This window comes from Mus caroli, chromosome 17 (genome assembly GCF_900094665.2).
Source record: "Mus caroli chromosome 17, CAROLI_EIJ_v1.1, whole genome shotgun sequence".
Taxonomy (NCBI): Eukaryota; Metazoa; Chordata; class Mammalia; order Rodentia; family Muridae; genus Mus; species Mus caroli.
In genome coordinates this window covers 62182161-62193899 of record NC_034586.1, presented here as the reverse complement: position 1 = coordinate 62193899, position 11739 = coordinate 62182161, and the positions used below count along the sequence as shown (strand labels likewise).

Genomic DNA, 11739 nt, shown 5'->3' with positions numbered 1-11739 from the left:
TCCCCTCCCCTCCCCTCCCCCTCTTGGCATTGCATATTTTGTTTTGTAAACCTACAGTAGTCTTAGTATTCTATAGAAATAGACTAGTAATGATTGATCATTTCAGTTTGCATGTTTAAGTTGTTATAAATACAACCCTTTAAAAAATGTTCCTCTCCTCTAAGTAAACTTACTTTCTTTGCCACTGTAGTGGTCTCTCTTGGCATTTAAGGCAGTGTGATTCAAGAAAATCTGAGCAGGCACAGCATGGTCCCACAGTTATGGTGGTAGCTGTAGAGTATGTTAAGTTTTGTAAAAGAAGCACCTCTCACCAGGCAGTGGTGGCGCATGCCTTTAATCCCAGCACTTGGGAGGCAGAGGCAGGTGAATTTCTGAGTTCGAGGCCAGCCTGGTCTACAGAGTGAGTTCCAGGACAGCCAGGGCTACACAGAGAAACCAGGTCTCGGAAAAAGAAAAAAGCAGCAGCTGTCAGGCATCCTTAGAAACTCAGCTTTCCTGAGGCTGTGCATGGTGCACAGGTTAATGTGACTCAAACATGTGGACAGAATAACATGTTTTACAAGATAGGTAAACTGTGTGTGTGTGTGTGTGTGTGTGTGTGTGTGTGTGAGTACATATATGACATGAAAGCAGAGGGTAACTGTTTTGGGCAAAGAAAGGGTCTAAACGGAGGAGACCATAATGGGGTGAGAGGAGAGAGATGAAGCATCACATTTTCTCTCACTACAGAATACAGGTTTTAGATACACTCAATCCACGCTTCTGTGACATCAAAGTAGTCGGGGGAGAATCATAGACTCCTGGGGAACAAACAGGGGAGGGACGGGAAGGCCAGGAAGAGACGGTGGAGTGTGGCTATGACCGAAGCATGCCATTCCTTGTACTTGGACAGAACTGCAGTAAAACCCATTGTTTAGGCCACCTCTGGTTGTTCTCCCCTTTAATTCCAACACCCTGGAGGCAGAGCAGAGCCAGGCAGAGCTCAGTGAATTTGAGGCCACCCTAGTCTACACAGTGAGAGACAGTCACAGCAAAACAAAAGCCCCCAAACAAAAAAAAATTACTTTATGTGTGTCCTAGTTAGGGTTTCTTGATGTGGCAAAACACTATGACCAAAAGCAACTTTGGGAGGAAAGGGTTTATTTGGCTTACACTTCTACGTCATAGTTCATCGCTGGAGGAATTCGAGAGGGACCTGGAGGCAGGAGCTGGTGCAGAGGCCATGGAGGGGTGCTGCCTACTGTCTTGCTCCTCGTGGCTAGCTCAGCTTGTTTCCTTATAGAACCCAGAACCACCAGCCCAGGGATGCCCTCCCCCCCACTCCTGCTAAGAAAATCCTACATCCAGATCTTATAGAGGCAGTTTCTGATCCCTCCTTTCTGTTGACTCTAGCATGTATCAAGTTGACACAAAAAAGGTAGCATAGTGTGCTAACAATTTTTTTAATTTAAAAGGTGACAGGGAGAGAGAATTGTTTCACATTATAGTTAAAAGAGCTACATGAAGATAATATATAGCAGGTGCTTTGTAAGTATAATCACCTTGGTGATCATGATTATATTTGCTCGGACCGTTTCTCATGCAGTCCTAGCTGGCTTAAAACTCAAATGCACACCAGACTGACCTCACATTTGTAGTGACCCCAGCTTCTGCTCCCTGTGTACTGGGATTATAAATTTGTGACACCATGCCCTCATTTTAAATAGAGTCATTTTTGAGGGGTTTTTGTTTCATTGTGCTAGAGATTAAACTCGTGGCCTTGCACATGCAAGACTGGCATCTACCACAGAACTATTTTTCAACTTATACTTTTGGTGGTTTTTATTTATTTTCAATTTAATTTTATTATTTTATGTGTATAGGTATCTTGATCGCATTTTTGTCTGTATACCACATTTATACAGTGCCTGCAAAGGCCAGTGTCTTAGTCAGGGTTTCTATTCCTGGACGAACCTCATGACCAAGAAACAAGGTGGGGAGGAGAAGGTTTATTCAGCTTATACCTCCAGACTGCTGTTCATCACTAAAGGATGTCAGGAATGGAACTCAGGAAGCAGGAGCTGATGCAGAGGCCATGGAGGGATATTAGTTACTGGCTTGCTCCGCCTGCTCTCTTCTAGAACCTAAGACTACCAGCCCAGGGATCATTCCACCCATAAGGGGCCTTTCCCCCTTGATCACTAATTGAGAAAATGCCTTACAGCTGGATCTCATGGAGGCATTTTCCCAACTGAAACTCCTTTTTCTGTGATAACTCCAGCTTGTGCCAAGTTGACATACAACATCAGCCGGTACAGCCAGGAAGAGGGTGTTAGATCCCCAGAAATTTGAGTTATGGATGTTTGCAAGCCACCTGATGTCGGTTATTATGGATTAAGTTCTGTCTTTTTTTGATGTTTATTCATAAAAAAAAAAAATTCTAGCCAGATGTTCCTTTAATCCCAGCACTTTGGAGGCTGAGGCAGGTGGACCTTTGCGTTAAGAGGCCAACCTAGTCTGTATAGTGAGTTCCAGAGTTGCGTGGCGAGACCTTGTCTCAAAAATTATTAAATAAACAAATGAAGCCAAATAGTATATAGGATCAGAGCAGTTTGGATACTTCCAAAAGAAGATAAGATAATCAGTTAAACTATTAATACTTAACTTTATTAGTAAATATACTTAAAAGTCCACTTGAGCCATTGTGTTAATCTGTTCAAATGATTTAAACTGCTTTCAATAAGCTTTTCAGGCTGGAGAGATGGCTCAACAGTTAAGAGAACTGACGCTCTTCCAAAGGTCCTGAGTTTAAACCCCAGCAACCACATGGTGGCTCACAACCATCCGTAATGAGATCTGATGCCCTCTTCTGGGGTGTCTGAAGACAGCTACAGTGTACTTACATATAATAAATCTTTTTAAAATTTTTTCACAGTTAAAGTTTTCACATATATTTATTTCATATGTATAGATTATTTTATTTTATTTTATTTTTTGGTTTTGCGAGACAGTGTTTCTCTGTATAGCTCTGGCTGTCCTGGAACTCACTCTGTAGACCAGGCTGGCCTTGAACTCAGAAATCTGCCTGTCTCTGCCTCCCAAGTGCTGGGATTAAAGGCGTGCACCACCACGTCTGGCATATAGGTTATTTTTTTGTGATTGTTTTCTAATTTTTTCAAAACATCTGATAAGTCATATTTAACTAAAGTCATTAATCGTATTTATAATAATGATTCTGAAAAGATACATTATATGTCAATACACCAACAAAGTGACACCCCACCACCACCCACACACATATACACACACAAAAAATAGTAAAAGTGAAAACACCTGCTCTGGGTGTATGATCAGAGTCCTCCGTTGCTGTTACTAATTGTTAGGCAGAGGTCCGTGTTCTGACGCGGTTATAGGATGATGATGTTGGATGATTTCTGGTTTTAGTAGTAAACCCTGCAGTGATCCATATCACTTGGAATGGCACAGTGTACAGACAGTTTGTGGTCTCGGGGACTGACATGCATAGATGCTCTTCTGTGGTGGGAATCATTTTGGCCTTTATAGAAAATATGTTTGATTCAACTTATTTTGGCAAATTCAACTATTTGACAAATAAAAGTTGCCCTTGGCAGGGCAAATTCTAATAAGAACACAGTCTGTTAACATTATTGACAGACTTAAAAATGGCATTTAAAGAACTATAATAATAAGCAATATCATGGTGTAATAGAAACTATATGGCTGCACTTATAAGCTTCAAGGTACTCAGGATATTGAAATATTATATATTGGCCAGACCTGTATTTTAAATGTCTTTTGTTTTTCCCATATAGTGTTTTTGAAGTAAAGCCAGAGACATACCAATGCCTGACTAACTGGTGGTCTATCAGAGATGTTGCTATGTTGAACTCTGCATTTCCCTCCGTGTGCTTTTTCCTTTTCTCCTGTCTCTTTTCATTCTGTAGATTCAGACCCAGGACATACAAGTGAAAATTGGGGGGAGAGACTTATATCTTCTTACAGGACATACTCAGGTAATTAGATCATCAGGTGTTCCTGTTCAGTCAGTGGGTTCTGTCATGTTTATTTGGGTACTGTATTATAAGGAACTTATTTTGAAACCAGTTTATACATATGTTTGCTAAATTAAATAAACTATTATGAATTCACCAACACTGTCAGCTTCTGTTCTGAGTGAGATACCCAGCACACCAGCACATGGTGTCTCTGAACATAGTAGGGCTGTCATAAACTCCACTTGGGTTTGATACAGGAGAGTGTGGGAATCCCAGTCATGTAAGAAGCCATGCAAGGGCTCCTCCCTGCGGCTCTGCGCAATAGATGCCTTCCTGAGAGTGGGGGCCCAAGCCCTTAGTTTGCCTTGTTGTAAAGTCTTCACAAGTACACTCATTTTCATGAAAAGGGTCTTGTTACTTGTCTAGTAATGTTATTTCTTCTTTAGAATACATATTTAAAAATATTATCCATCAAATTCTTTAGTATTTATTGATTTTGCTTCTTGGGTAGAATTTAACTGTAAGTAGATTAAAATATCAGATAGGTCACCTAGACAAACGCCTCTACTGACGTCCATGTTAGAGCTTCTATAGTTGATAATAGCTCTAGTTGTTTGGGACTCAATCACCTCATTAATAAAGAATAAAACTAGTTATTTGGTTTTTAAAAAAAAATATATTATTATATATAAGTACACTGTAGCTGTCTTCAGACACCCCAGAAGAGAGCATCAGATCTCGTTACGGATGGTTGTGAGCCACCATGTGGTTGCTGGGATTTGAACTCAGGACCTTTGGAAGAGCAGTCAGTGTTCTTACCCACTGAACCATCTCTCCAGCCCTAATTATTTGTTTTTGAGATGAGGTCTCACTGAATAACCCTGGTAGCTTAGAACTCCCTGTAGACTCAGCTGACCTCAAACTCACAGAGATCTCTCTGCTTCTGCCTCCTGAGTGCTGGATTTTAAGGTGTGCACCACTGCACTTGGCAGGACTAGTTTGGCTTATTTTGATTGATCTTTTCTCTTTTCTTAAGATTAGTCTTTCTAGCTCTGAGCTTATGTAAGTAAAAATCTTGTACAGTCCCTGGGTATTTCTGCCTAGTTATTAGCATATAATACTTAGCTATAGAGATAGAAAATATACCTTCTGTTTCTAATATCTGGTTTACTTACCTTGTAAATCGTGAGGCTGTCTGGAGTGGTGAACAACTAATTCATCCTTAACACTGTCATTGAAGGGGCAAGCCAGCAGTTCCTGATGACATTGTTTGCTGTGGAATTAGTTTGTCTTTCCAGAAGGAGACTGCTAAGCACTAAGACCAGCCCAAACATGACAAAGTAGTCCGAGGTCGGCCTGAGGTCACCTGAGTTTGACGGCCCCGCCCCCGCCCCCGCCCCAGGACTGTAGCGCACACATTGCGAATGCAGTTGTGTTAATGTGTTCCCTTGCCTCCATTAACTTTGCTGGGAAATATCTTTCCAAGAAAAAGCTCTGTCTCTTCTCTATAGTAACACTCTACGCTTACTTACATGAAAACTGACAGTCTTGAGTGTGCTGTTTAATATACAGGAGAGGGGAAGTACTAACTTTCTGTAATGTAAGATGGGACGCTCTGTGTCTGAAGCTCCAGATGGTAAAGAGTAAAGGAGAGGAAGATTGATTTCATGTAAAAAGCTATTTCTCTTTTTATTTTCATTAGTATTAGGTAGATTTCTCAGATTTTTCCTTAATAATCTCTAAAGAGACTAAGTGGAACTTTAGATTTGTGTTAGACAGTGAAAAGTGATTCTTTTTATTAGTGTCCCTGTTTTAAAGTTTTGGCCCATTAGAACAAATGAGCATGTGTTTTAGTCACTAAGACATAGAGGCCAGGCTGGTATTTCACAGGATAGATCCCACATAATCTTACTGTTTACATTTTACAACATAGGCAGGTGTGCACACTGTAGGCCCCAGCCCTTGACAGATGGAGGTCATAGGAGTGCAGGCTGGAGCTGCTGGCTGTACAGGGAGCCTTGCTAATCCTTCCACAGAGGGCCTGCTCCAAAACAACAACCAAAACCACACAAAACTCAAACTTTGAAATATAGCTGTCTAATACTTAACAATTTTAACAAATAGTCTAATTGTCTCAGGCTTTGCTATTTACACCAGCCATTATTGAGTTAACTTTCTTTTCCTAGTTTATGTAAAATGTAAATTCAGAAAGATGATTCTGGTAATTCAGAAAAACAGTTTATGTTGAATGCAAGGGTAAAAATGGTGTGTGTTTGATCCAACTTGTCCTTTTCTGAAGTAGTTACATATGTATTCATTTGCTAGTCTGTCTTTTCTATAGCCCAGTGTCTTAGTCAGGGTTTCTATTCCTGCATCATGACCCAGAAGCAAGTTGGGGAGGAAAGGGTTTATTCGGCTTACAATTCCACACTGCTGTTCATCACCAAGGAAGTCAGGACTGGAACTCAAACAGGTCAGGAAGCAGGAGCTGATGCAGAGGCCATGGAGGGATGTTCTTTACTGGCTTGCTTCCCCTGGCTTCCTCAGCCTGCTCTCTTATAGAACCAAGACTACCAGCCCAGAGATGGCACCACCCACAAGGGCACCTGCCCCCTTGATCACTAATTGAGAAAATGCCTTACAGTTGGATCTCATGGAGGCATTTCCTCAACTGAAACTCCTTTCTCTGTGATTACTCCAGCCTGTGTCAAGTTGACACAAAACTAGCCAGTACACCCAGGTAGATACACTTTAAAGTATTATTTTTTCTTTTTTTGTGGTGGAAGGAGGTAGCAAGGGTCTCACTGTGTAGCTCTGGCTGGCCTTGAACTCAGAGAAGTCTCCCTGCCTCTGCCTTGGGTGCAGGCCCAGCATGAACTGTCTTTTGACAGTTTGAAAACAGCCTCAGCTACAAAGCAAGGACCTGTGTCAGAACCACAGGAGGAAGTGTGAGTTAGAGTGTGTGTGCTCTTGTGCCGGACTGGACTTCTTCTCCTGGAGACAGTTTCTCAACTCTCTGTTAGTGTTTGGAATACTAAGTAGTTTGCTTCTAGAAGAGAAATATTTAAAAATTGTTACCGGATGGAAAGCCATTAAGAACAACAGTAGTTGTTCCTTTCCTAACATCAGTAATCAAAGATCTACAGGGACTTATTACCAGAAAGAGTCTGTATTAAGAAAAAAAAAGTGTTCTCCAAAGACATCTTTGGGACTGTATAATAATTACATGAAACACTTCGTTATTAATGATAGTATAAAGATGATGAAAATGAAAGAAGACAGTGATGATTTTTTTTTTAAGTAAGTCTTGAAATATTTGGTTTTGTTTGGAAAAATCAGACATTCAAACAATGGAGATGATAGGAGCTCACAGAATGATTTGAATCATTTCTGAGCAACAAAGTTTGAAGTATTACACCCTCATTCTCTGGAGCACTAGGATACCAATTTCTTCTGACTAACTGGAGATGGTACACTGAACCAGTCACTAACTTCTTGTGTCTTTTGATATTGTATTTTAGTTGATTTCTTAAAACTTGTTAGATTTACTTCTATTTAGGTTTTGCTAATTTCAAATTTTACAAATAGTTTTTATAGTTCCTTTTTTGGGTATCTTCTAAACCTGAATTTTAAATTCCAGAAGTATATATCTAAAGTATAAGCAGACCTTTGATTCACTTATACCGGGTGTCTGAATTGATTCAGGTGAATTCCTAAAAGAAGAAGACAAAGTATCTCCTACCTGTACCATCCAGTGCAGACTGAGTTCCCCCAACGCAGATGGGCGTGCTTGCTGAGCTGCTGGGGGCTCGGGACAGCTCAATCTGACTTGGGATGGTTTACTCTTTTAATCTTAGAGAAAGGCTCAGGAGTTTTTTGTATCTTTGCAGGGCATGGTTAACGCCAAGCCACACAGAATCTTTAGTTTGTGCATAGTTAGCTTTGATTGGTATTGTTCCATGTTAAGCTGTCCAGTCGCTGCAGTGCATTGATGGTGGCTTTTCTTCAGTAATTGTTCTGTGTGGTGACTTTTAAGTGCTCAGCCTCTTGCAAAATTGTACAAGTCATTGCTAGAACAAGGGGCATAATGATATGGCTCATTGGTATGTAGTATTAGCAGCAATACTAGATACTGTGTGAAAGAGAAGTTTTAAAGATATAATACAGTTGGCTTCTTGTCACCAGATTCAATTGATCATAGATAAGAATACTCAGGGGAAAAAACCCAACAGAATCTTTTTCTTGTCATTATTCCCTGAACAATGTAGTATAGCAACTGTTTCATAAAATATTTTCTGTTATACGTAATTTATACATAATTCAATGGATATGGGAGGAGACACATAGGTTGTGTACAAATCTTGAATCATTTTTCCTGAGAGACTTGAGCAGTTGCAAGTTTTATTACCCATAGGAAGTCCCAGAAACAGTCCTTAGAGATATCAAGGGGTAGCTGTATCTAGGACTGTTTGAATTGGTAAAGACGTTACACTTGAATAAAGTACATAGTTAAAACTAAAATGTTACGAGTAGTTTTTTTCTGATGGTAGAATCAAGAATATATTTTTCTAGATCTTTCAGAGAAAATACTGCTTATGTAAGTTCAGCAGTTTTGTCTGGCTTCCACTAATAAACACACATTATCTGTGTGCATACCATTTGTCGCAGAGGTTGTCTTGAATACTTACATTTGTCTTAGATTCTTACGTATTTTATTAATCATTGCAGAAAAAGAAGGTCCAGAGAAGAAGAAAACAAAAAAAGAAGCTGGAACTAAGAAGTCCACCCCAGTTAGCATTCTTTTTGGTTATCCACTCTCTGAACGAAAGCAGATGGCACTCCTAATGCAGATGACAGCAAGGGACAACAGCCCAGGTGATTGACATCCACAGCCATTGAGTTACTGTATCTTCTCAGCTGGCCTAGGGTCAGGGTAACCTTGTCTTTAACAGTTCTTTTTTACTAGTTTGAAATTTTATCCTTTATTGTATTTAATCAGCACTATTCATAACATCAATTTTTAATTTTCTTATTGTGTGCGTGACATTTTATTATTGTATCCGAAATTGAATTACAAGGTCTGTAAGAGCAGTTTCCTGGGCGTTAAGTAAGTGCTTGTTAAATAAGACCTGTGATTTGAAATTGAAGTATTTGTAAGTGGGATCCTATGTAAATTTCTTTAAAAATAAAATTAAATAAATTCTTAACTTTTAAGATAAAATTTAAATATTTTTTTAGGAAATTATTTATTTTTATGAGTGTGTGTGTGTGTGTGTATATGTATGCACTCACCTGAGTATGTGTGTGCCTGCCACGTTCATACAGGAGCATGTTGAAATTAGAAGAGGTGTTGGAGTCTCTGGACTTGAGTTACAAACTGTTGGGAGCTGCAGGTGTGGGCTGGGATCTAAACCCAAGTCGTATGCAGGAACAGTCACTGAGCTCTCTCTAGTACTTCTTTATGAAAAGGAAAGATTCTTTGATTATTTTCACTGTCTTTTTGGGTTTTTAACCTCTGCTATTTGAGACCTTGTGCTCTTTAATAAAGGTATTTGAACATTTTTTTTATCTGTGTGTCTGTATATGCACATGCATGAGTATATGTGGTCAGATGTCAACTTGTGGGACTGGTTCCCTCCTTCTGCCATGTAAGACCTGGGATTGAACTTAGATTGTTAGGCTTCGTGGCAAGCACTGTTAGTCCCTGAGATATCTCATTGTTCCAAAATTGTTGTTTGTCACTAACTTGGTAAAGGCTGGGCAAGTGAGAAGCCTGGTGAAGCACTGCATGGTTCTCTGAAGAGGAAAGCCTCTCCTCATCCGCAGTGCCTACCCCACCATAGCCAACCCATCCCTGCTAGTGAGTCTCCACCTATACTGCAGGGGTTTCTGGGCAAAACATACAGATAAGCTTTGTCTTGTCTTGTCCTGTTTTCCCTGTGTGTGCTAAGTGAGATAGTCAGCTGCACCCTCTGGCGTGTTTTTCTTCTTTTGAGATGGGGTCTCATTAAATTCCCCATGCTGAACTTGAACTTCATGGCCTAGCCAGGTCTTTGACTGGGAATTCTCATGCTTCATCAGTCTGCTGAGTGACTCCTATCACAGGTCTCCACCACCACACCAAGCTCAGCATGTGTCTGTTGTTGTTGTTGTTGTTGTTGTTGCTAGAGCATCAGTTTGTTTGTTCAGTATGAATGTGATCATACTGTATTAATCCACATGTGGTTCTTTTTTTCCCCACATATTTTAAAATTAGATATTTTCTTCATTTACATTTCAAATGCTATCCCAAAAGTTCCCTATACCCTCCCCCCGCCCTGCTCCCCTACCCACTCACTCCCACTTCTTGGCCTTGGCATTCCCCTGTACTGGGGCATATAAAGTTTGCAATACCAAGGGGCCTCTCTTCCCAGTGATGGCCGACTAGGCCATCTTCTGCTACATATGCAGCTAGAGACACAAGCTCTGGGGGTACTGGTTAGTTCCACCTATTGGGTTGCAGACCCCTTCAGCTTTTTGGTACTTTCTCTAGCTCCTATATTGGGGGCCATGTGTTCCATCCTATAGATGACTGTGAGCATCCACTACTGTATTTGCCAGGCACTGGCAAAGCCTCACAGGAGACAGCTATATCAGGGTCCCTTCAGCAAAATCTTCCTGGCATATCAATAGTGTCTGGGTTTGGTGGCCGATTATGGGATGGACCTCCGGGTGGGGCAGTCTCTGGATGGTCCATCCTTTCGTCTTAGCTCCAAACTTTGTCTCTGCAACTCCTTCCATGGATATTCTGTATTCTAGGGAGGAATGAAGTATCCACGTGTTGGTCTTCCTTCTTGATTTTCTTGTGTTTTGGAAGTTGTATCTTGGGTATTCTAGGTTTCTGGGCTAATATCCACTTATCAGTGAGTGTATATCAAGTGACTTCTTTTGTGATTGGGTTACCTCACTCAGGATGATATCCTCCAGATACATCCATTTGCCCAAGAATTTCATAAATTCATTGTTTTTAATAGCTGAGTAGTACCCCATTGTGTACTCCAATGTGTACCACATTTTCTGTATCCATTCCTCTGTTGAGGGGCATCTGGGTTCTTTCCAGCTTTTGGCTATTATAAATAAGGCTGCTATGAACATAGTGGAGCATGTGTCCTTACTACCAGTTGGAGCATCTTCTGGGTATATGCCCAGGAGAAGTATTGCTGGATTTAGCGGTAGTACTATGTCCAGTTTTCTGAGGAACTGCCAGACTAATTTCCAGAGTGGTTGTACCAGCTAGCAATCCCACCTACAGTGACAGACAGGTAGATCAATGGAATAGAATTGAAGACCCAGAAATGAACCCACATACCTATGATCACTTGATCTTTGACAAGGGAGCTAAAACCATCCAGTGGAAAAAAGACAGCATTTTCAACAAATGGTGCTAGCACAACTGGTGGTTATCATGTAGAAGAATGAGAATTGATCCATTCTTATCTCCTTGTATAAAGCTCAAGTCTAAGTGGATCAAAGAACTCCACATAAAACCAGAGACACTGAAATTTATAGAGGAGAAAGTGGGGAAAACCCTCGAAGATATGGGCACAGGGGAAAATTCCTAAACAGAATAGCAATGGCCTGTGCTGTAAGATCAAGAGTCGACAAATGGGACCTCATAAAATTGCAAAGCTTCTGTAGGGCAAAAGATATTGTCAATAAGACAAAAAGGCCACCAACAGATTGGGAAAGAATTTTTTACCAATCC

General features: G+C 40.5%; 1 protein-coding gene across 3 annotated transcripts in view; it reads left to right on the top strand.

Moving 5' to 3' along the window:
- The window catches only part of Ankrd12 (ankyrin repeat domain 12), a 102133-nt gene that overhangs the window by 30823 nt on the left and 59571 nt on the right, over positions 1-11739 (top strand). For 2 of the 3 annotated variants that reach the window (XM_021185702.2, XM_029471306.1), the window contains exons 4-5: positions 3945-4013; positions 8724-8870. In XM_021185702.2, coding sequence (XP_021041361.1) covers positions 3945-4013; positions 8724-8870 — 216 coding nt within the window. The remainder of the gene's footprint in view (positions 1-3944; positions 4014-8723; positions 8871-11739) is intronic. The other variant, XM_021185699.2, reaches the window with a different exon arrangement.